This window comes from Barbatula barbatula (genome assembly GCF_947034865.1).
Source record: "Barbatula barbatula genome assembly, chromosome: 2".
In the NCBI taxonomy this organism is placed as follows: Eukaryota; Metazoa; Chordata; class Actinopteri; order Cypriniformes; family Nemacheilidae; genus Barbatula; species Barbatula barbatula.
The window spans coordinates 6,897,257-6,921,620 of record NC_136767.1 but is presented as its reverse complement, the minus strand read 5'-3'; the positions used below and the strand labels follow the sequence as shown (position 1 = coordinate 6,921,620).

The window sequence follows — 24,364 nt, the reverse complement described above, 5'->3', positions numbered from 1 at the left end:
ATTTAAAGCACAATAAAATGTAAATGCTCCCCTAATTGTTTTATATATTTTAATAAGTAAAATTCTGAATTTGTACATATTGTGTTACGCTGAATGACAATGTAACAGTATTTCAACCAAATTGTGACTTTATTGTCCAAGAAACTTTACGTTGTAAGTAAAAAGACATTTTACTTACATTTAATGTGCTTTCTATGGACACAAAATCACTTTATCAATTTATTTCGACCCATGTATAAAACATCTGTGAAGCTATTCTAACTTCTGATGATCTTTATGGCAAGAACATAAAACTCCTTTTTTTAAATAAAATTAGGATGTGGATATAAATATGTGAGTATTGTCCTCCTAAGAATGTTTTGTCAATCTGATCCCATAAATTCTCATTGTGTCACGGTGTCGTGCCGGAGAGAGACAGACGAGAATCCAGGTATGCGCAAACGGGTAACTTTTAATAAATTAAACACAGACTGGTACACGTACTTGGAGACATTCAATAACCGACAAAGGGAAAACAGAAACACAGAGTATAAATAGTCTTTGGTGATGAAACTGATGGCTGGCAGGTGCGGGAAACGACGTGATTACAAATGACGGACAGGTGCGGGATCGAGAAATTAAGTCCATGGGGAAAAACAGGCAGGGAAACGGACGGAGTGTTACAGTACACCCCCCTCCCCAAAGGCGCGTCCTCGCGCCAACGAAACACCAGGGAGGGGGGGTGGGCAGCTGAGAGACTCGTGCGGGACATACAGACTAGGACGGGATGGGGAGTCTCTCAGCTGGCTTCCTCCTGGCTTGGGGTCAGGAGGCTTGGGCTCGGGCTGTGGGTCCGGAGGCTTGGGGTCGGGCTGTGGGTCCGGAGGCTTGGGGTCGGGCTGTGGGTCCGGAGGCTTGGGGTCGGGCTGTGGGTCCGGAGGCTTGGGGTCGGGCTGTGGGTCCGGAGGCTTGGGGTCGGGCTGTGGGTCCGGAGGCTTGGGGTCGGGCTGTGGGTCCGGAGGCTTGGGCTCGGGCTGTGGGTCCGGAGGCTCGGGCTGTGGGTCCGGAGGCTTGGGCTCGGGCTGAGGGTCCGGAGGCTTGGGCTCGGGCTGAGGGTCCGGAGGCTTGGGCTCGGGCTGAGGGTCCGGAGGCTTGGGCTCGGGCTGAGGGTCCGGAGGCTTGGGCTCGGGCTGAGGGTCCGGAGGCTTGGGCTCGGGCTGAGGGTCCGGAGGCTTGGGCTCTGGGCTATCCGGGGCCATGGAACGACTGGCGGGTGCCGGGCTCCCCGGATAGGTAATGTGCACCCCCCCAAAAAACATTTGGGTTGGCCCCTGGGGTTCCTTGGGCTCTGGAAAGCACTCAGGGACGGGCACGGAGGCCTGGTGAGGCTCGGGGACGGGCACGGAGGCCTGGTGAGGCTCGGGGACGGGCACGGAGGCCTGGTGAGGCTCGGGGACGGGCACGGAGGCCTGGTGAGGCTCGGGGACGGGCACGGAGGCCTGGTGAGGCTCGGGGACGGGCACGGAGGCCTGGTGAGGCTCGGAGACGGGCACGGAGGCCTGGTGAGGCTCGGAGACGGGCACGGAGGCCTGGTGAGGCTCGGGCGCTGGCACGGGAGTGCATCGGGGCGCTGGCACGGGAGTGCATCGGGGCGCTGGCACGGGAGTGCATCGGGGCGCTGGCACGGGAGTGCATCGGGGCGCTGGCACGGGAGTGCATCGGGGCGCTGGCACGGGAGTGCATCGGGGCGCTGGCACGGGAGTGCATCGGGGCGCTGGCACGGGAGTGCATCGGGGCGCTGGCACGGGAGTGCTTCGGGGCGCTGGCACGGGAGTGCTTCGGGGCGCTGGCACGGGAGTGCTTCGGGGCGCTGGCACGGGAGTGCTTCGGGGCGCTGGCACGGGAGTGCTTCGGGGCGCTGGCACGGGAGTGCATCGGGGCGCTGGCACGGGGGTGCATCGGGGCGCTGGCACGGGGGTGCATCGGGGCGCTGGCACGGGGGTGCATCGGGGCGCTGGCACGGGGGTGCATCGGGGCGCTGGCACGGGGGTGCATCGGGGCGCTGGCACGGGGGTGCATCGGGGCGCTGGCTCGGAACACCAGAGGGAATCCACCTCCCGGAGTGCCTCTGGTGCGATCAGGACCGGTAGCTGTGCCTGGGAAGGCCGGGGATTTTGACCCTCACGGCCTTCCATATTCCGCTGCTGCGGAATCTCAGGAGCGCACTCGCGCTGCTTGCGCTGTAGTGCCCGCCGACGTGGATGGCGCCGACGGGACTTCGTGGAGGAGTGAGGCGCGGTCCCGGAGTGAGTCAGAACAACCCCCACGCGGATGACCGGTACCGGACGCGAACCGCTCAAGCCACCGTCCAGCTCCCCAACGCGGTCCACGGATTCCTCCCCCGGGAGAACCTGATTGAACAACTCCTCCAGGGGAAGGTCGTCCGCGTACGGGAGCAGAACGGCGGCGAGCAGGTCGTCGTCCAGACCGGTCAAAAACACACGGTTAAGTGTGGGATTGTCCCAACCCACCCGGTAACACACCTCAACAAACTCCTCCACATACCTCTCCAGTGGCCGTCCGTCTTGAAGAAGACCCACGAGCTGGTCCACTGGAGAAACGTAGATGTAATCCATTGAGGGGTCGGTTATTCTGTCACGGTGTCGTGCCGGAGAGAGACAGACGAGAATCCAGGTATGCGCAAACGGGTAACTTTTAATAAATTAAACACAGACTGGTACACGTACTTGGAGACATTCAATAACCGACAAAGGGAAAACAGAAACACAGAGTATAAATAGTCTTTGGTGATGAAACTGATGGCTGGCAGGTGCGGGAAACGACGTGATTACAAATGACGGACAGGTGCGGGATCGAGAAATTAAGTCCATGGGGAAAAACAGGCAGGGAAACGGACGGAGTGTTACACATTGGTGCTGAAAAGTTGCAGACATAGTATATCTTACTGTAAAATACATTTGATATGAACATTCTGTTGAGTCGTGTGTGTAACGTAGAAGAGATCCTAGCTTAAGACATTAATTGTTTATGTTAATACAGCGAACAGTAATATTTTAAGTGTGTGTCATATGTGATGGTTTTGTGATCTGCTATAAATATGAAAATCTACAATTTGTACAAGAATAACCCACCACTCTTCCTCTTGACATTCGATTTTTGTGTTTTTTAGGGTAGAGGAGCCCTGCAGGATATTGACCAGATGTCTCTCTTTAAACCCCTCTGTAAGTTCTGTGCTTCAGTGAGAACAGTGAGAGAAATCGTTCCTACTGTGAGAAAAGCATTGGCCGTGGCACAGTCTGGCACACCAGGTAATGCTGCGAATGACCATTTTTTCATTTAATCATTTATCATTTTTGTGAGTGATTGAAACATGTCACTTTTCAGACAAGTTAAGATATAGTGAATCACACTTTTTAGAGAGTACATGACCTGACTCTGTGTGCATAAGTACAGTTTGATGTGTATAACAATTTCACAGGCCCAGTGTTTATCGAGCTTCCCATAGACACGCTGTACCCTTTCCATGTGGTGGAAAAAGAGTTTGCCCCTAAAAACACTCCCAAAGGTCTTATGGGCAAAATCACTGCACGGTAAAACATTTCTCACTTTTTATTTCCTCCAATTTTCTTACGATTTATTTCATTATTAAAGGAAAGGCAATCACTTTTACGTTGAAAGTGTTTTTGTTTGTTATCCGCCAGGTATCTTAAAAATCACTTATCTAACTTATTTGCTGGAGCTTGGGAAAACCGTGATCCCTCCCCACTTCCCGTTCACATCCCGCAGGCCACAGAGGATGAGGTGAGACCTGTCAATCATTTAATGGCCATTTGAGATGTATTATTAATTGCTTTTATGGTTGCGTCACATTAGATCTCATTTGATTCTCATCATCTTTAACATGAACCATAACAGGGCAGAATGAAATGATCTAGAAAGCTGTGACTTTTACTTCAGACACGGCAGATTAGATCTTATTTACATGACTCGGTATTCAAGTTGTTTCATTCATTTCCAGATTCAAAGATGTGTGGAACTGGTGAGCCGAGCCAAGAAACCCGTCATACTGTTGGGCAGCCAAGCAACCTTGCCGCCTACACCTGCAGATGATGTCAGGTCATTTAGCCATTCTGTCTTTACCCAGTTTGTGTCATACTCGTTCATGGAGTAGTTCATCAATCCCCTTCTGGATATTAAACCTATTGTCTTTGTGGTGCCAGTCTAGATATTTAAAGACACCCCTCCTTCATTAAACAGTAAACATTAAACATTTAATATTGACATATACTGGTTGACACCTTTACATTTTTTTAAATCATATCGTGAAAAAACCCGTTCTGCTACTTTAGACCTGCTTACTATTTATTTTTCTTTGCAATAAAGGGCATTAGAAGTATAAAATAACACTCAAAAAAAATTCTCTCAAAAAATTATATTCTCATGTGGTTCAAAACTTCTGGTTCATTTTTATGTGGAAAAGAAAATATGTTGAGAAATCATTTTGGGGCCAAGTGTCAGGGTTCTGCCACGAAGTGTCAGGTTTTTCTAGTCTTCGGGCAGGATCTTGACAGTATCATGTCTTTTGTGTGCGTCTCGTCTTTGGCCCCGCCCCTCTCGTTCTCTCATTAGCGTCCCTTTAGTGTTTCAGTCCCCACACCTGCCTTGTATTAATTATCCTTGTTAGTCTCCTTATATATTGCCTCTGTGTTTGCTGTCCTGTGCTGAATTGTTTTGTATTACTTTCATGTCGTGTGATCTTGTTGCCTTGCCTTGCCTTGCCGTGTATCCTGTGTTCTCGTTTTTGCCCTATTGTGGGAAGTCTTTTGTTCTTGTTTATATTTAGTTTGGTTACATCTTTACCCCATCGTGGGCTTTATTTTATTATTAAATACTCCATTTATGCACTGCTGCCTGCGCTTGGGTTCTTCCCCTAAAAATCCCTGACAGAACAATTCAGCCAGAACCGAACCCAGCAGGCAGCCATGGACGGTGCAACCACTTCGCGGTGGCAATGCACTTCCGATCCCGAGTGGTGGGAAGCAATCGCCTCACAGTCTCATGCTGGAGGAGGTCCATTCCCCGCCCAGTGCCAGCGCTCCTTGCTGGACTATGCCCGGGACGTCGAGGCAAGGAAGGCGTCCGTTCCTGACGTGCTGGTCCGGGCATACCTGGTGGCCGGGATGGACGATCCTCCACCCTTTCCGGAGCGGGAGGAAATGGTCTATCAGCCGTTCTCGCACCTGGTGGAGCGGCTGCAGCGTCGAGCGGAGCTAGGGAAAGGCTTCTCTCCCAGTTGCTGTCCAGTCTCTCGTTCCGGTCTGGTCTCCGTCCCGGAGCACTGTGCCCTGGGTGTGGTCACCCTGGGGAGCAATCCACCACCAGCTAGCCTTCGGGGCAGACGCGGACGGAGAAAGTCGTGGGACTCCCCGTCCGACTCCTCCGGAACGGAGGTAACTGGGTCCAGCATCGCCTCTCTGCAGCCGGCAATACGTCCCCTCGGCCGGTCGAAGAGAAAGAAGCCGAGGAGGGGGTCGCGGTGTCCCATCCAGCAGCCGGTGTCCACTCAGGCCGGCGCATCCAGTCCTTTCCAGTCGGCAGAGGTGCCCGCGATCCAGTCGGCAGTCGAGCTGCCGGCCGAGTCCCGGTCTGCGTCCGGGCGTCCTTGGTCGGGTCCCGGGGCCTCATGGAACTCTTTCTCTTGCCCCGGGAGCACAGGACATTTCCCCCCGGACTCTAACCTGTTCAAGGTCCCCACGGGCAGGCCACCTCAGGCTGCCCACTCTCGCCCTATGTCCTCTCGGGCAAAGACATTTTCTCCCTCTGGCCCGCGGACTCCTTTCCCCCAGAACATTGTTGTCCCCCCACCCCCCCTACCCTGTTTGTTATTTTTATTGTGCCATCCTAACCCGTTTATTACCATTGCCTGTTTGCCTTTATTAATTTTTACAATGTTCTGCTGTTTTTTGTCTGTTTCCCAGTCTGTCATGTCTGGTCAGTGATGTTCCCTTGGAGGACGCCAGGGGGCTTTTAAGCGGAGGGGTACTGTCAGGGTTCTGCCACGAAGTGTCAGGTTTTTCTAGTCTTCGGGCAGGATCTTGACAGTATCATGTCTTTTGTGTGCGTCTCGTCTTTGGCCCCGCCCCTCTCGTTCTCTCATTAGCGTCCCTTTAGTGTTTCAGTCCCCACACCTGCCTTGTATTAATTATCCTTGTTAGTCTCCTTATATATTGCCTCTGTGTTTGCTGTCCTGTGCTGAATTGTTTTGTATTACTTTCATGTCGTGTGATCTTGTTGCCTTGCCTTGCCTTGCCGTGTATCCTGTCTTCTCGTTTTTGCCCTATTGTGGGAAGTCTTTTGTTCTTGTTTATATTTAGTTTGGTTACATCTTTACCCCATCGTGGGCTTTATTTTATTATTAAATACTCCATTTATGCACTGCTGCCTGCGCTTGGGTTCTTCCCCTAAAAATCCCTGACACCAAGTCAATGGGGCGGTGTTGTTTGGCTACCAACAAATATCTTCTTTAGTATTCTGCAGAACAAATATTTATTTTTCTTACAAAAAAAGAGTTTAAATCTTGGTGTGAACTATCCCTTTAGGTCCGTAGTTCTCAAACGTTTTCCTTGTTGTACAGTGCATTTTCGACCCTCCCCAAAATAAAGGCGCATAATCCTAAACTAGAATTTTAAGAAACCAAAAACATATTCAGTTATACAATGCTGAAACATAAATAATTTTGGTTATTTTTCTAGTGTTTGATTGCGTGAAAAGTATGATACAAATTCCGTGTCCCCCTGGATCAATCTTGGGGCCCCCAGTTCGAGAACCACTGCTTTAGGTCCAAAGGGTTTTTATGCTCCATATGCAACCAACACAGTTACTGTATGTATTGAATAAATTGATCATATAGAATAATGCTTTAGTTGTGTAAGCATGAGCCAAAAACGGCAACAATTATTGATTTATAGCACCCGGACATGTAACTCATGGTTGAAGTTTGAACTCTCTTTTTGGATGTGTGTCTTACAGAAAGGCCCTAGAGTCTTTAGGCATTCCTTGCTTCCTGGGTGGGATGTCTCGGGGCATGGTGGGAAAGAACAGTCTACTGCACATCAGACAGAACAGGAGAGATGCCTTGAAAGATGCTGATCTTGTGCTGCTGGCAGGTGAGTAACAGCGCCATCTAGTGTCTTTTTATTTTCTATGGTTTTATACTGTTCGGAATGCTTAGAAAACTAAGCTATTCTTTTACATTGTTTTATTTCATGTTTTCCAAGCACATTAATATATGACAATGAAGGACTGATCTGTGTGTTAGTGTGGCTGCTTGTGTGATATATGCAATAGTGTTGAATCTTTTTCATTCAACGGTGTGCCTGAAACTGAAGACCATGACTTTGCAGTTACAGTTATTGTGCATGCTTACTGTATGACGGAATCAGTGGATCATCAAATTGAAGTTTAGAAACATGTTAGTTTTAATCTAAGTATTACCGTAAAATATATTTATAAGAACCTCTGGAAATAAGTAGTCTGTATTTTTTCAATCTGAGACCTTTCTATATCACAGTTCTTTTCCTCAGGTTTGTGATTCACAGAATCATTTAGGTATTGTTATATAATTCATCAAGATGTTTTGATTGCAATAAAATCACGAAAGACTCATAAACATCATTGAGAACAGCATCTTATTTCACGCCTTCTGATATTCAGAAGCTTCTGGGGCTTGTCAGTGGGCTCCCAGTGGAGAAGATGATTCTGGTAAAGGTTGCTGGACAACCTGGTCTCCTTGGTCCGGCCTCAAGCTGAGTCTCTGGAGCATTTGAAGAAGCCGCTTTAGGACCAAAGGCCTTAACCAGGATCGCTTTAAAGCTGATTTAGGTCATAACCACCAAATGTGGATTTATAATCCCGCTTACTTTCTCCTTCCTCCATAGCATTACACTACTGCAAAGGTATTTTCATCTTCAAATAATGTCAAATTAAAAGATAAGATGGCCAAAACTGTGACTTGAGCACTAAAGGGCAAACCACTAAATGTTTCCATATGTTAACACTAGTATTGACAAGAACCAACGAAGCCCAAAAAATCAGAGACAAAGTGTGTGAACGTTTCTTAGTTTTAATTAATAAGCACTCCATCTTCTTCACACTTGATCTTCATTTTCATCCTCCGCAGCACCTTCTGTAAAGCACACAAACAAAACACTTTAGCAGAGAGTTAATGCACACATAATACACCAACATAAGCTGAACTTCTGAGCTTTGTTTTGAGCATTGCTAAATGGACTGTAACGTCACTCGCATTGTTTTTTCAGCATAAATAATTTTTTTAAAGCCACTACACCCAGTCTGACTGCTTTGAAAAGGCTTCGTACGCTCGATATCTGAAAGGTGCTGATGAGCCGCTTCCCGCAGATCAGCGATCACATCAGGAAAGCTCTTCTCAAGTTCCTGCAGCTTGTCCACAGACAAGGAAAAAAGTGTGCAGGAACTTAAGGCACGAAGTTGAGCAGGCTGCTGTCCTCCCAAGAGCAAACTGATCTCTGCAAAGACATAACAGAGAAATCCAAATAGAAAAAACATTCAATATATAAGCAAGAAACTTAACTACAAGCCAAATACGTCATAACACTTTTATAGAGTACGGCATTTCTCCATCAAATGATGAAAACAAGTAGATCTACAGTAAGTCAACATAAAAAGTAGACTGGCGGTACAGTATATACTGTATGTATATTTTCTTTTAAATATACCAATGGCACACTTAAAGGTTTTTCGGTCGTTTTCCAAGTTGTCCGAATTATGTCTGAATTCTTTCACACATACTACCAGCTTCCTGTCAAAAGTAGGAAGTTCTTGGTAAAAATGATATGATGTGTGTCTCTGTAAAGTTCAAACTGAATTAAAGCAAGTTTCTCATACACCACCTCCAAAGTACTCTCCAGACAAGAGCTCCTGCTGGAAAGACTTGATCTCCTCGTGTACCCGTCCACGCTCGATGAAGAACATCCTGTCAGCAGGACCGTTCCGTTGGATGATGATGTCGCCTGTCTGGAAGATTTCGCACTCCAGCTTCATCAGAACGGCCTCGATCAGCGTGACATCGCCACTAGCAAACAGCCATCCCTTCATCAAGTTTGGGCACATGACTTTCATAACATCCTACAGTACGAAACATGAATGTCTTTTAGCTTTGAGCTCATGAATATGCTAATTTGCTCCTACACATGAACAAAATAAACTTTTAGAAGGTATACACATTTACACTCTTTTGATCGGTCAGTGACAACATTTGACAAAATGGTATAACTGCACACATCAGTTCATATTTTAAAAAATCGAACTTTCTCAATTTGACAAACCTTTTTTAGCGATTCTTGCAGGAGGCCAAGACAGCTCCTTTTCTGTTGCCATCTGTAGCCTGCAATGGCACGCTTGCGCAATGCCTTGGGCAGATGTTCGAAGTTTTTCAGCTACAGATGTAACATATCAAATATGCCATTATATTATCTGACGTACCTTCAGTTCATTTAATAAAAATGAGCAAATGTTACAAAAGAGCACCTCTTTTACGTTCGCATTGCTAGCTGCAAATGTTGCTATCTGCAAAGCAACAAGTGCAATAAACATCGATCGGCCAATCACAATACTTATGATGGCGGCCCATTGTTCTTCAATACCTACAAATCAGAGAAACACATCCATGCAAACGCCATTATTGCATCTTTTTACATCCTTTTTGAGTGCTGCTTGCTTTTACTAGGTTGTGGTAAGTTTTATTGTTAAGGATTTGGTCAAAGCCCTGAGTTCGTCTAAATGCAAGCATCGCTGAATTTAAGTATTTCGAATGCATGTTGGAAGTGTGACGTACGTGTCGGAGGGTCAGAAGCTCCACATAGTGTCCCGGTCATTTGGCAGAATGCACGAAAGAAAGAAGATGAGTACTTCTCTCCAATTGAGGCATTCTACGTAATGTGTCAAAAAAAGAATAAAACAGGCATTCAATTCACGTGACTTCTCACCATATTAAAAACCATGTACCATTTACCAGGAGGTGTTCTTGTGTGACCCAGCTATCAGGTGGAAATTCACGCAGCCCGGAGAGGAAAAACTGGATGCAGGCGTTCCAGTGCATAATAAGAAACAGCACCACTGCAACAAACAAGGTTCTAAAGAGTCTTCTCACTGCTACAAGCTGGATGTGTAAATCCTACAAGCACGTACGAAAACACCATGCAACCATTACAATCACTCTCCATACAACAACAAAAATGTCTACTTTTGTATGCAAGAAACTGGCTATTCCTTACTTCTTCAAGTTCCAAGAAAAACCTGGTGAGTTTCGGGACACGGAGCAGACGTATCATGCTCAGAATCCTCACAAACATGAGGATCCTCATGATCTTTGAGGCCATCAGCGAGCTCGTGTCAACGTGATAGTTTTCCTGAAACAAATCAAATATGGTTTTATAATAAGACGTCGAATAGTTGATATCATCAATGTGACTGATATTAATAAGGCCGAATAAGCAAACTCACCAAAATTATGATGAAGACATCCGCCGGAAACGCAGCCAGCAGGTCTGGAACAAACCACGAGCTTAGATAGTCTTTCTTTATCAGCTGAGGATCAAGAACGGGCACCTAGACGGAACAAAAAAGTGCGGACTGAAAATCTGTTTTGAATATAAAAACATAGACAGGTGCAGCTAAGTAAGATAATCATATTTACGTTGTTGTCATCAGTTAAACTGGACTATTTCTAAAAATGTGTGATTGGCATTATTAAGGCGTTCATCAGTAATCTGGCTAATGCAAAGGTTTAGTTTTCATTTCGTTTCTTGTTTTTCACCCAGAACGCTGTTACGGCTGGTTTCCTACCTGACCATGTTCCTTGAAGAATCCCATTCGAAAGTTTATCAAGATGTCAAAACAGAACACTATGTCTGAGATGACATTTAAAGATAACCAAATCTTGTGTGAGCTTTTGTGGATATCCTCAGAAAAGGCCATGTCCAAAGGGATGGCAAACAAGTTGAAAGATGTAAGGATGATCATGAACAGCAGGTATACATTTCTGCGGAAAAAAAAAAGGCTTTGAAACACAAAATCTATTGTATGTTGCTTGGTTAGCTAATTCACTCAAAGTCCCACCGCATTCAATAATGTGCCGTTGTGTCACTCATCTTTTAGCACTGAAATAGCATCTGTAAAAGGTTTTTTCCTGTGATTATGATTTATTCATGCCTTAAAAAGGCTGAAATGTAACATTTGTACTGTATACATAGATGCTTCATTTGACGTGTGAGCAGCGTGTGCTGGTGTTGCAGAAGCAGAGCTGAAACATCAGTGATGGTTATATACTGTATGTAGTATATGCACCATCCACATCTATGCCTCACATGAAGTTGTAAACAGAGGCAGTTTCAAACAGCATTTTTTTAAACCGTCTTTGGTAAATATATGGAGAAAATACTCTACAATGGATTCAAGTATTGAAATTGCACACGGTTTATCTTAAAGCGTATATAAAAACCCGATTATCGATTAATCGATTGTTCAAAAGAGGGAGTTTAACTCAAATTAAATTCCTTTATGATTTTGTTTTCACATTTTCCTTCATATGCAAAGATATTTCTAGTAACAAAAAGTCCAGGGCCCTTTTCCAGTGGAAGGAATGAATGCCTTTCATGATTTAACCTCCTCAAATAAGCATTAATACAAATGATTTGTACCCCGACCCCCAAAAACACAAGATTTTGGTTAAATGTGGTGGTGCATTATTAATAAAATGAGATTTTTCCGGTTACCTGGCCCGACTCCCCGGATGTATTATACAAGTCTCTTTGTCAGACGGTTCTTTGCATTTCAATGGCATCCTTCCTGTAAACAAGTTTCAGCGAAAGGTGAAAGACGAACTCTTCTGATGCTGGTCGTGAAGCGAAGTGTACAGTTGACCGTTGCTTCCGTTGTTTTTTAAATTGCATCGAGTGAATTTGAATGATGCAGATCATCGTCATATTCATGCCGCTCCACCAGCAGCGGCTCGCCCATAGAGGGCGCTGGGGCGCCGACCTCCCTGCCAGTTTTTTATTTGTATTTAAAAAAAAAATCTTTTAATAATCTCTCATTTTGAAAAATAATCTGTGTTAATTACATGATATTAATGGTTTTACTCTAGAATGTGTTTAGAACTCTCCAGAATGATATTTGGATGTTGGTGTAGTAGTAGTAGCCAATAGGCTGTCTTCCCTGGGCTCCAGTTCGCTCAGCCCTACAGTGCTGGAATTTAAGCCAATAGTTCCCCGGTTGCTACGCAAAAAAGTTTATATTTCGCCAATCATCGTCGTGTAATTTTAAGGTTTAGGGGCTCTGAAAATATCGCCTGTAGTACCAAGATTAGTGATGGGCGATACCACATTTTTTTGATGCGATACGATACCGATATTTTTTCTTTAAATTTAAGCGATACTGATACCGATACCGATACCGCTATCATTTTTAAAGTGTATGAGAATTTTTCATTTTTATAATAGAATATAATTACAATTAAAGACAAATTACGACTTGTACTGGCCATTAATAACATATTTATTATAAAAGGTTAATTTAACAAAAAATTTAAACGTTTAAACCACATTCTTCCAAAAATTATGATGAAATAACGTAAATCCTAAAAACATTAACTGTGCATTTTTTCACTGTCATTTTAAACAGGCCATTTTTCTTGAACTGTTACACTTACTGTACAGAACTATTACTGAACTGTACTGAAGTTTCCTATCGCAAACTTTCATTTGTGTGCGCGCACAAACACACTTATTTTTATTTGCCTATTTGTACCAAGTGACAAGGGATTACACGTAATAGGTTAACTAATGACCAGCTCTTTGTACCTGGATACTTTTTGCCTCCCTGGAAAGTCTCCTGTAACGTCTTTTGTCGGACAGATGAAGACTGGGCAGAGGAAGACTGGGCACGGGCAGCTTGGTTTCGTTCAACCTCTTTATAAGTTTCAGGGTGTGTCGTTTGTAAATGTTTAAAAAGGTTGCTAGTATTATTGCTGTGTGCCACTTTTTTATCACATATATTGCATCGTGCAATATTGTAGAAAAATAGCACCACACCACGCTACTTTTCCTCTCTGCCATCGTGCCGCTCTGTTTAAAATGAATGCGTCGTCCACGTGACCACACAACTCGCGCTGCACCATCAAAATACACCCGCAGTGCATGCGGGTATGACATCAATTACGTATGGGTAAAGTCCACTACGTCATGGCGCTACAGACTGCACGCACGCACGCACAGCCGGCTGGAAAGTTTTAACATTATAAACACCGTCACCGATTGACATAAACACTGCACAGCTTTGATAACATTTAGTCATGCCTTAATTAAGATATCGATACTTTATATGAAATATCGATACCTTAACAGTAGCTTTCGAGTATCGATATATCGATACAATAGCATCGATGTGCACATCCCTAAAAGATTAGAGCAGTGCACCACTTTTTACCTTTTACCTCAGAGCGGAGTGCGAGTGCAGTATGGCGGCGCCGGCGACGTTGAATATCAATAATGTAGTCGTGGGAGTTAATCTTGCCCCAAATTCAGTAAAATCTCTACACCTGTATCCATTCGAAAGAAGAACATTAGCGGAAAAACTAATTGTAAAAGAACTCGGACCAGACAAGCCAGAAGTGAATATAACGCAAAAGGCGCGAGAAAAGGAGAAAACCTACAAGAGAACCTTTTCCCGAGGTTGGTTCGATCGAAAGGTTTGGCTTACTAGCTGTGGTTACGCCAATGCAATCTTTTGCTTCCCTTGCTTACTGTTTAAAACAAGTGCTTGTGATAGCTCGTGGACACAGACAGGGGTGACAGACCTGAAACATATGTCAGAACGCATTAAGAAACATGAACGGGCAAGAGTGCATATGGACAACTCTGTGAAGCTAGCCATGCTAGGCCGAATTAGTATAGCCACACAGCTAGATGAGGGACACCGCATTGCCATAAGAAGGCACAACGAGGAGGTGGACAGGAATCGGCATATTTTGTCAAAGATCATTGATGCCGTGAAATTTTGTGGTGCCTTTGAACTTGCTTTGCGTGGTCACGATGAGAGTGACGCATCAGAAAACCCTGGCATTTTCCTGGGTCTAATTGATCATATGGCCTCAATCGACCGTGAGTTGGAGGTGCACCTGGAGAACGCCACTGTTTTTAAAGGCACTTCGAAGACCGTGCAAAATGAACTGTTAGACTGCGCATGTTGTCAGTTCTCAGAGACCGCATTCTGGAAGAGGTGAAACAGTCGGACTATATTGCCATTCAGGCAGACGAGACAACCGACATCTGCACTCATTGTCAGCTTGTGCTTGTGCTACGGTACATAGATGGCCACAACAACATTCAAGAACGTTATTTTGAGTTTATCGCGCTTCCAAATGCGACCGCTGATACGATTGCCACTGCATTATTGGAAAGGCTGAGCACCATCCTTCCTGCGGGACAAGAGAGAAAATTAATTGCCCAGGCCTATGATGGTGCCGCAGTGATGAGGGGTGCTACAGGTGGAGTGCAGCGTATAGTGCAAGACGTCTACGGGAGTGCATACTACGTTCACTGTTATGCGCATCAGTTGAACCTCATTATGCAGCAGGCAACATCCCAAAGATCGGGCAGTTTTTTTCAGACATTGGGGGGTTTTCTACATTTTTTTCCAAGTCATTCAAACGAACGGCAGTGCTGGATGAAGTGGTGGCACACAGACTTCCAGGTGCTTCAACAACGCGATGGAACTTCCACAGTCGTGCTGTTAACACAGTTTACGAGCACAAAGATGAACTGGTTAAGTGCTTCCAAACCATTCGAGACAGAGGAGACTTTGATGCCATATCGAAGAGAGAGGCCGGGGGTTGTTTGAGAATGTTGGAAGATGAGGTTTTCTGTTTCATCCTGGCGTTATTCCACAAAATCATGCCACATGTAGACATGCTGTTTAACCATCTGCAGAAGAGGAACATAGACTCTGTCTTCATCGCAGGGATCACCCAGAGGTTCACTCACAGCATACAGGTGATCAGGTAGGCTATGATTTTGCATATTGGCTAAAAACATGCTTATGCAGCCTAAACAATAAAAACATAAATCCACATGGCTTAGCACAACAGAACCTATCATAAATATTACAATTTCGCCACCATGTTAGACTAGTGATTTTATTTGTGATGAATCTAGATAACATTGACTAGGCCCAACACAACAATAGCACATATTTTAATACAGATTTATTAAAATTATGTTTATATCTCCAGCAAGTTGGTTTCTGATACAGTAATTTCAGGGTGGACAGTGACTTGTGAAACTTATTTTGGATCAGGGACTCCGTTCCTTCTCTAGTTGAGGATGAGGAGTATAGGGGACCCGTACAGGAACCACCCCCGAAGAGACGGAGGGCAATGGGAGAAGAAACGCAACAGCATCTGGCAATAGAGGTAAGCAGTAATAGAAATTCTGTTTCTGTATTCTATAGCCTATATGTATTTGTGTTTGTTTGCACATTTTTGTATTCTGAATTGTCAAATCTATCTACTTTTTTTCACATTTGTGATTTTATTAATTAGTGCTATATGGTTTGTATGTGTGAGTGAGCGAGAGAGAGAGTGATAGAGACCGCCAATAAAGCGAGTGAGTGAGTGAGTGATAGAGACCGCCAATAGAGCGAGCGAGCGAGCGAGTGAGTGAAAGCTAGTGTCTGTATTGTAATTAATAAAACTTACTTGCTCATAACAAAATTGTAACTGCTATGAATATGCTGATTTTATTGTATAGTTGAACTGAGAAATGTGAAAACTTAATGTTTTCTGTGCTTACTCTTCTACAATTATGTATAATTTCATAGGTGTGTGATACCATTATGAGCCATGCCAAGGAGAGGTTTTCTTTCACCAATCATCTCATCAGTGCCACTCTGTTGCAAGGAGACTTGTTCCCACAACACAGCAGAAAGTTCCCAGATTCAGCACTAGGAACCACGGTGGAAGCCTATCCCATGTTGGACAAAGCCAGACTTAAAACAGAACTGTCCCTTATCTATGAAAATGAGGACTTCCAGGGTTGCAGTGGTGCACTGGCTCTCTTTCAGGTTGTAATGGAAAATAACCTTCAAGACACATTCACTGAAACTGTAAGTCTTCTCAAGATCCTCATCACCACACCAATGACAACAGCAGAATCAGAGAGGTGCTTCTCTACTTTAAAGAGGATCAAAACGTTCCTTAGGAACACTATGGCACAAGATCGCCTCAACGCTCTGGCTATGCTCTCTATAGAGAAGAAACTCACACGGGACATTCCAGATTTCAACACAAGGGTCATTGAGAGATTTGCCACTCAGAAAGATAGACGAGCAAAGTTCCTGTACAAATAAGAGTTCTCCATCCCCTTCACTCACTCACCCCCCCCCGCATTCACTCCATCTACCTCTCTCTCTCACACACACACACACACCCCCCCCGCATTCACTCCATCTACCTCTCTCTCTCACACACACACACACACACCCCCCGCATTCACTCCATCTACCTCTCTCTCTCACACACACACACACACACACCCGCATTCACTCCATCTACCTCTCTCTCTCACACACACACACACACCCTCCCGCATTCACTCCATCTACCTCTCTCTCTCTCTCTCACACACACACACACCCTCCCGCATTCACTCTATCTACCTCTCTCTCTCTCACACACACACACACCCTCCCGCATTCACTCTATCTACCTCTCTCATACACAAATCTGTCACAGACACCATATCTTAGTCTCTCTCTACTCTTTACTCTCTCTTTTTCTCTCTCTCTCTCTCACACACACACACACACACTCACCCTCCATCTATCTCTCCAACTCACTCACTTTGAAAGACACACACACACGCTGTCATTCTCTTACTCACTCAGTCTCTCTCTCACTCACCACACCACATTTCACACACATTTGCCATTAAAATATTGATCTTAATAGTAATGTAACTATGCTTGCTTTGTTTTTTTTTGTTCACTTTTTCCTATCTGGACACTGAGCGATGTAACTTGTTCATTATCATTACCTGTGAGACTTGATTTCTACATGGCAGTTCAATTAATATTGTCTTTTTAGACCATTGGTATTGACTGGTTTGAGTTCTTTTATTGGTATAGGCAAGGGACATGGACTAAAATGCACCAGAATGCAGGAAATCACATCTATGAAATTAAAAAATTTCTGGGGGAGGATCCCCCCAGATGCCCACACACACACACAAACAGCCCCACCTAAAATATTTTTCACCAGCCGCCACTGGTGGATTAGTTTGTAGTGTGTAGGAGGAAATTAAGCCAACAAAAATGTATACGTACGTGTAGAACTTGCTTCCCGAACTGGCAAAATATAAAAAAATATGATATTGTTATTAATACATTGAATGATTATATAATTTCATATACTCTCATACATTTATACGCTGTCACACATAAATATCAAGACTAAGAAACGTTCACACACTTGTCTCTGATTTTTTGGGCTTCGTTGGTTCTTGTCAATACTAGTGTTAACATATGGAAACATTTAGTGGTTTGCCCTTTAGTGCTCAAGTCACAGTTTTGGCCATCTTATCTTTTAATTTGACATTATTTGAAGATGAAAATACCTTTGCAGTAGTGTAATGCTATGGAGGAAGGAGAAAGTAACCGGGATTATAAATCCACATTTGGTGGTTATGACCTAAATCAGCTTTAAAGCGATCCTGGTTAAGGCCTTTGGTCCTAAAGCGGCGGCTTCTTCAAATTCTCCAGAGACTCAGCTTGAGGCCGGACCAAGGAGACCAGGTTGTCCAGCAACCTTTACCAGAATCATCTTCTCCACTGGGAGCCCACTCACAAGCCCCAGAAGCTTCTGAATATCAGAAGGCGTGAAATAAGATGCTGTTCTCAATGATGTTTATGAGTCTTTCGTGATTTTATTGCAATCAAAACATCTTGATGAATTATATAACAATACCTAAATGATTCTGTGAATCACAAACCTGAGGAAAAGAACTGTGATATAGAAAGGTCTCAGATTGAAAAAATACAGACTACTTATTTCCAGAGGTTCTTATAAATATATTTTACGGTAATACTTAGATTAAAACTAACATGTTTCTAAACTTCAATTTGATGATCCACTGATTCTGTCATACAGTAAGCATGCACAATAACTGTAACTGCAAAGTCATGGTCTTCAGTTTCAGGCACACCGTTGAATGAAAAAGATTCAACACTATTGCATATATCACACAAGCAGCCACACTAACACACAGATCAGTCCTTCATTGTCATATATTAATGTGCTTGGAAAACATGAAATAAATATTGAAAGGACCACAACATTTCTGATCTTCCAAAGCGACACACTAAGGCACTGCTGCTCCTTAAGGAAATTGGTGAACTTCAAGAAAAAAAACATGTCCAGGCCACCGTATACAACTTATATTTTTCTTAAATAAATAATTTTTGCGATTGTGACATTGTGACCTACTGTAAGTACATTAATAAAAAAAATTCATTGTTATGGGTCCTGTATAGGAGGTTTCAATAATTCTCATTATTCTAAATGGTGATTCTCATACTGTAATACAGTACGTAATATAAATAAAATAAGCATAAATTAAAGCCAGTACAACAAATTCTACAACATGGTACTTGTCAAATTAAGTATTACAAGAAAAAAATAAGCCTTATTTCCCCAATACAATACTGAGACATTGGGTAAATGTATGTGCTTACTTATAAAATAATGTCACAATGTAAAAATGTATTAAACATCAGCTCTCTTTGAGCGAAATATTGTCTTATTTCTGGTGGAGAGAAAGATGACCACAACCTGTCCTTTTTCTGAGTTTCACCCAATTTAACTTTAAAAACTGTCCTAGTAACAACACCGCTGCAATCTGGTATGTTGTTGCACACATTTGATACTCTGCTTCCATTCCAATAACTTAACTTCTTTTTGTTTTAACAAGTCAGTCTGTAAATGTACTGAAATGTGCACCGCATATAAATTAATTAGGCTTTAAAATTAAAACATAAAATTGAAATGTAAAACATAAAAGAGAACTTTGGGTTTCTAGGCAGGATCGTGCACAGTGTCGCTGTTTAGACGGAGATAGAGCCCTCCCTGAAGTTGGTTTTCCCAATCAGAACGTTTAACAGAATGGCTTTTCCCTCTCTACTTTCCTTCTGTGCCTTTTTAATGATGTCATCAAGTTGTGACTCATCCTGTCGCCCAACCAGGTAACCCTTGCCCCCATAGCCATCAGCTACGATGTGATAATCTGCAACAGAAAACAAGAAAAAAACGAATTCATACTTTTGTATCCAAATACAGTATAGAAGAAAGTCAAATGTCAGTGCTGCTGTATTCCTTGAGTGTACAACTGCTGGACACTATGCAATCCTATAATGTCACAGGTGCTACGGAAGACTCAACAATAAATTACTAAATAACAAAAATGGTAAATAACTGTGACCCAGACTTCTCTTTTAAAGCGATTTTACACGTAGTTGAACTGTACGGTACAACAACATTCAAGTAAATAATTTCCCTGGTTAGTAATATGACATCACAGGTCAAAGAACATACATGCAACAATATCCTTTTTCTGAAAAACATCTTGATCCACATATTTTTTTGAAGACTCGGGAGGTGTACTGTAAACTTCAAACTCGTGCTAAATCCTACATTTATGACAACATTTTGAAAATATTATTAGAGTAAACCATCTCACCTGTGAAGGCGAGACCACAGGCTACATTGCTCCCGAGCAAAGGCACTTGTTCTCTGGAGATCTGACTCCAGCAGGCATCATTTCCGACCAGAGCGATCACTGGTGTCTGACATGACGTGAAAAAACATCTCATTTACAATCGTTCTGGCTTATATACTGCATTTATGCATTATGCACTTACAATATAAGTCTATGGGGACAATCACATAACATGCTTCATCTGCTGTTGATCGCATATGGAAAGGGTTAAAAATGTTATGATTTTTTAATTCATTTGTAAATAAATCAAATGTAATCCAAAACCCTATTACGCCCTGTCCTGTCTTTTAAATAGATATGTAAACTACTTTGTCCCCAGTACATAAAAGGGATTTATATGTGAGGTTTGGCCGTGTTTTCCCCACCTTGTGGCGTGTAAAGGTATCAAATTCAGCTACACTGTATCCAAGGGAACCATCACCGTAAATGATCCAAACCTGTAACACACACATCGCACCACGTGGGAAAAGCTGTTTCAATAACTGGGGCAAATGTCACTACAGTCAGGTCAGCTAGGTCCTCTGGTCAAACAGAGATCAATATCAAAGCATTCAATACAATTTAACTTCTTTACAGTCTTACCTCAGAGTCAGGTCGACAGAGCTTGGCCCCCAGAGCAAAACCTCCTCCAACACCCAGAGTCCCAAAAGCTCCTGGAGTGAATAGCAGAAAACAGAATCATCAATTCCTTCAAAACGGTGCTTTAGATGTTCACAAACAGGTCAAAAAATATCGATAGTCCTGCTAACCTGGGTCTAGCCAGCGCAGCGGGCCCCGCGGCCTCATGATATAAGCAGCACTGCCGACAAAATCTCCCCCCGCGGCCACTATGATGCTTGTCCTCATTCAAAAGCTCATCCACCCGGTGCAGAACATTCAGAGGATTCAGATGCATCTCTGTCTTCTCATCTGCTTTGGCTCTGAGATAAACAAATAGGCAGCGAGATGAAACTAAAGGGAGTTATAGGTCATAGGTTTACACATTCAGTCTCCTGAGACAAAGCTGACATGCAAGCAAGAATAGAAAAGGTGGGGAAAGTTCACCTGTTAGTTTTCTCTTTGACGTAATCTCCTTCTTTCAGACTTTGAGGCCATTCCTCTGGGCATCTGTGTCCCTTGAGGGCTTTAGAGAGACGCAGGAGGAAAGAGCCAGCATCGCCTGAAACATTTGGAAAACAAATTGTCAGTGTAGAACCCCTTTTTTAGTAGTGTATATGTACTGTATGTATACACAGGTTATAACTTAAGTTATACAAATATGATGTAGCTGTAATCCGCTGAGCGGCTAAACTGGGAGTGCTTGAGTATTTGTGACGCATCAAAAAGGACATCATACATACAAAAAACAGAAAGCTTTCCAATACTCCAATTATTACTCCACAAACATGTTGCAAAAATAAATTGCTGGTCAACAAAGAGTACACTTACTCCCCATTCACCCCCTCCTGACCCACAACAGGTGAGCAGGTGCCCGATAACCACTTCCTACATATCTCACGACCCCTCCCAAATCATGTGACGCATTTACCATTTCATGTCCACTACAGATGGATTTTGATTCTAGTTTATTTAGTGCAGAGCTTTTTAAACTTCAAAAGGTCCCAAAAGATGTCCCATGTGCTTTAAGACCACATATTTTATATACATATAAATATACACAATAAAGTACAGTCTCTTTACAAAACATTGATCACAAGATTGTAAGTGTGTAATGTAAATGATGTGCCCAAATGATAAAATACTGTAGTAGAGTATACTATAATATTTACTATAGTAAACTGTAGTAAAATGTCAAGATACTCCGGTATAGGGTGTTCAATTAAGTATAGGCCTATTACAGTTAATGAATTAAAACTAGTTAGATACTATAGTTAATACTATAGTACAGAGAATTTTATTTTCATTAATGTATTATACATTATGTATTCAGGAAAGAAATTAAACTGCACTTCTTCACCTTGAATGGCCACTGTTGGTTTCCAGAACATGTCCGAGTTCTTCAATAGCTGACTTCTGTCTCTGTTAACTGCAATGATTTTACTCAGTCGGTTCAGCACCCTTCCATAACCCAATCTGAAGTCACACACTGTGCCTAAAAACCAAAACAAATCATGTATTGACATCTAGAAAAAGAATAGCTTAGTTTTCTAAGCATTCCGAACAGTATAAAACCATAGAAAATAAAAAGACACTAGATGGCGCTGTTACTCACCTGCCAGCAGCACAAGATCAGCATCTTTCAAGGCATCTCTCCTGTTCTGTCTGATGTGCAGTAGACTGTTCTTTCCCAGCATGCCCCGAGACATCCCACCCAGGAAGCAAGGAATGCCTAAAGACTCTAGGGCCTTTCTGTAAGACACACATCCAAAAAGAGAGTTCAAACTTCAACCATGAGTTACATGTCCGGGTGCTATAAATCAATAATTGTTGCCGTTTTTGGCTCATGCTTACACAACTAAAGCATTATTCTATATGATCAATTTATTCAATACATACAGTAACTGTGTTGGTTGCATATGGAGCATAAAAACCCTTTGGACCTAAAGCAGTGGTTCTCGAACTGGGGGCCCCAAGATTGATCCAGGGGGACACGGAATTTGTGGCATTTTATGAAATATAAAAATGTATCATACTTTTCACGCAATCAAACACTAGAAAAATAACCAAAATTATTTATGTTTCAGCATTGTATAACTGAATATGTTTTTGGTTTCTTAAAATTCTAGTTTAGGATTATGCGACTTTATTTTGGGGAGGGTCGAAAATGCACTGTACAACAAGGAAAACGTTTGAGAACTACGGACCTAAAGGGATAGTTCACACCAAGATTTAAACTCTTTTTTTGTAAGAAAAATAAATATTTGTTCTGCAGAATACAAAAGAAGATATTTGTTGGTAGCCAAACAACACCGCCCCATTGACTTGGCCCCAAAATGATTTCTCAACATATTTTCTTTTCCACATAAAAATGAACCAGAAGTTTTGAACCACATGAGAATATAATTTTTTGAGAGAATTTTTTTTGAGTGTTATTTTATACTTCTAATGCCCTTTATTGCAAAGAAAAATAAATAGTAAGCAGGTCTAAAGTAGCAGAACGGGTTTTTTCACGATATGATTTAAAAAAATGTAAAGGTGTCAACCAGTATATGTCAATATTAAATGTTTAATGTTTACTGTTTAATGAAGGAGGGGTGTCTTTAAATATCTAGACTGGCACCACAAAGACAATAGGTTTAATATCCAGAAGGGATTGATGAACTACTCCATGAACGAGTATGACACAAACTGGGTAAAGACAGAATGGCTAAATGACCTGACATCATCTGCAGGTGTAGGCGGCAAGGTTGCTTGGCTGCCCAACAGTATGACGGGTTTCTTGGCTCGGCTCACCAGTTCCACACATCTTTGAATCTGGAAATGAATGAAACAACTTGAATACCGAGTCATGTAAATAAGATCTAATCTGCCGTGTCTGAAGTAAAAGTCACAGCTTTCTAGATCATTTCATTCTGCCCTGTTATGGTTCATGTTAAAGATGATGAGAATCAAATGAGATCTAATGTGACGCAACCATAAAAGCAATTAATAATACATCTCAAATGGCCATTAAATGATTGACAGGTCTCACCTCATCCTCTGTGGCCTGCGGGATGTGAACGGGAAGTGGGGAGGATCACGGTTTTCCCAAGCTCCAGCAAATAAGTTAGATAAGTGATTTTTAAGATACCTGGCGGATAACAAACAAAAACACTTTCAACGTAAAAGTGATTGCCTTTCCTTTAATAATGAAATAAAGCGTAAGAAAATTGGAGGAAATAAAAAGTGAGAAATGTTTTTGTCATGAATCTGCCTTCATGTCATGTCTATTCTTGGTCTTGAGGCAGATTCATGACAAAGTCTTGTGTTTCATGTGAGAGAGAGATGTTGGCTATCGGCTTTCTATGCTCTCTCTCTGGTCCGTGTCTTTGTTCCCGCCATCTCGTTTCCTCGTTAACCTTCCCTGAGTGTTTCATTACCCGCACCTGACCCTTGTCAATTATCCTGTGTTTGTTTCCCCTATAAAACATCCTCGTGTTCATTGTCCTGTGCTCGTTCATTGTATATTGTACCTTGGTCGTGTTTGGTGTACCTTGCATTTTGTCTCTAGTTAGTGTTACCCTGTATTTGGTGAGTTAGTCTAGTCTTGTCCTTAGTGTTTTATTTTTTCCAGTCTAGTTAGTTCGTGTCCTAGTCGTCATTGTTTTTCCTGTCTTGTTTTACCCCCTCGTGGGTTTTTGTTTTTCTGTTTACTATAATAAATTATCTGTTAACCCCTTCATCGCCGTGTCTGCCTGCCATTGGGTTCTTCTCCTCACAAATCGTGACAGAATGAACGAGCCAAAACTGAACCCAGCAGACAGATTGGAGGCAAGGCGAGCGATCCAGGCTCGTCGCCTCCTGGGTTTACGTCAGGGACACTCCGACGTATTGGAGTTTGCGGACCGTTTCTTTGAGGT

General features: G+C 43.0%; 1 protein-coding gene across 1 annotated transcript; it reads right to left on the bottom strand.

Moving 5' to 3' along the window:
* Nucleotides 1-8,107: 8,107 nt before the first annotated feature.
* hcnl1 (hyperpolarization activated cyclic nucleotide-gated potassium channel-like 1) lies at nucleotides 8,108-11,995 on the bottom strand. Its single transcript, XM_079451188.1, has 10 exons — nucleotides 11,814-11,995; nucleotides 10,885-11,080; nucleotides 10,543-10,647; nucleotides 10,314-10,448; nucleotides 10,052-10,213; nucleotides 9,875-9,968; nucleotides 9,568-9,683; nucleotides 9,366-9,476; nucleotides 8,931-9,165; nucleotides 8,108-8,546 (listed from the first exon to the last, which is right to left on the bottom strand). The coding sequence occupies exons 1-10, from the start codon at nucleotides 11,879-11,881 to the stop codon at nucleotides 8,281-8,283; spliced, it is 1,488 nt and encodes a 495-aa protein (XP_079307314.1). The 5' UTR covers nucleotides 11,882-11,995; the 3' UTR covers nucleotides 8,108-8,280.
* Between the last annotated feature and the right edge of the window lie 12,369 nt (nucleotides 11,996-24,364).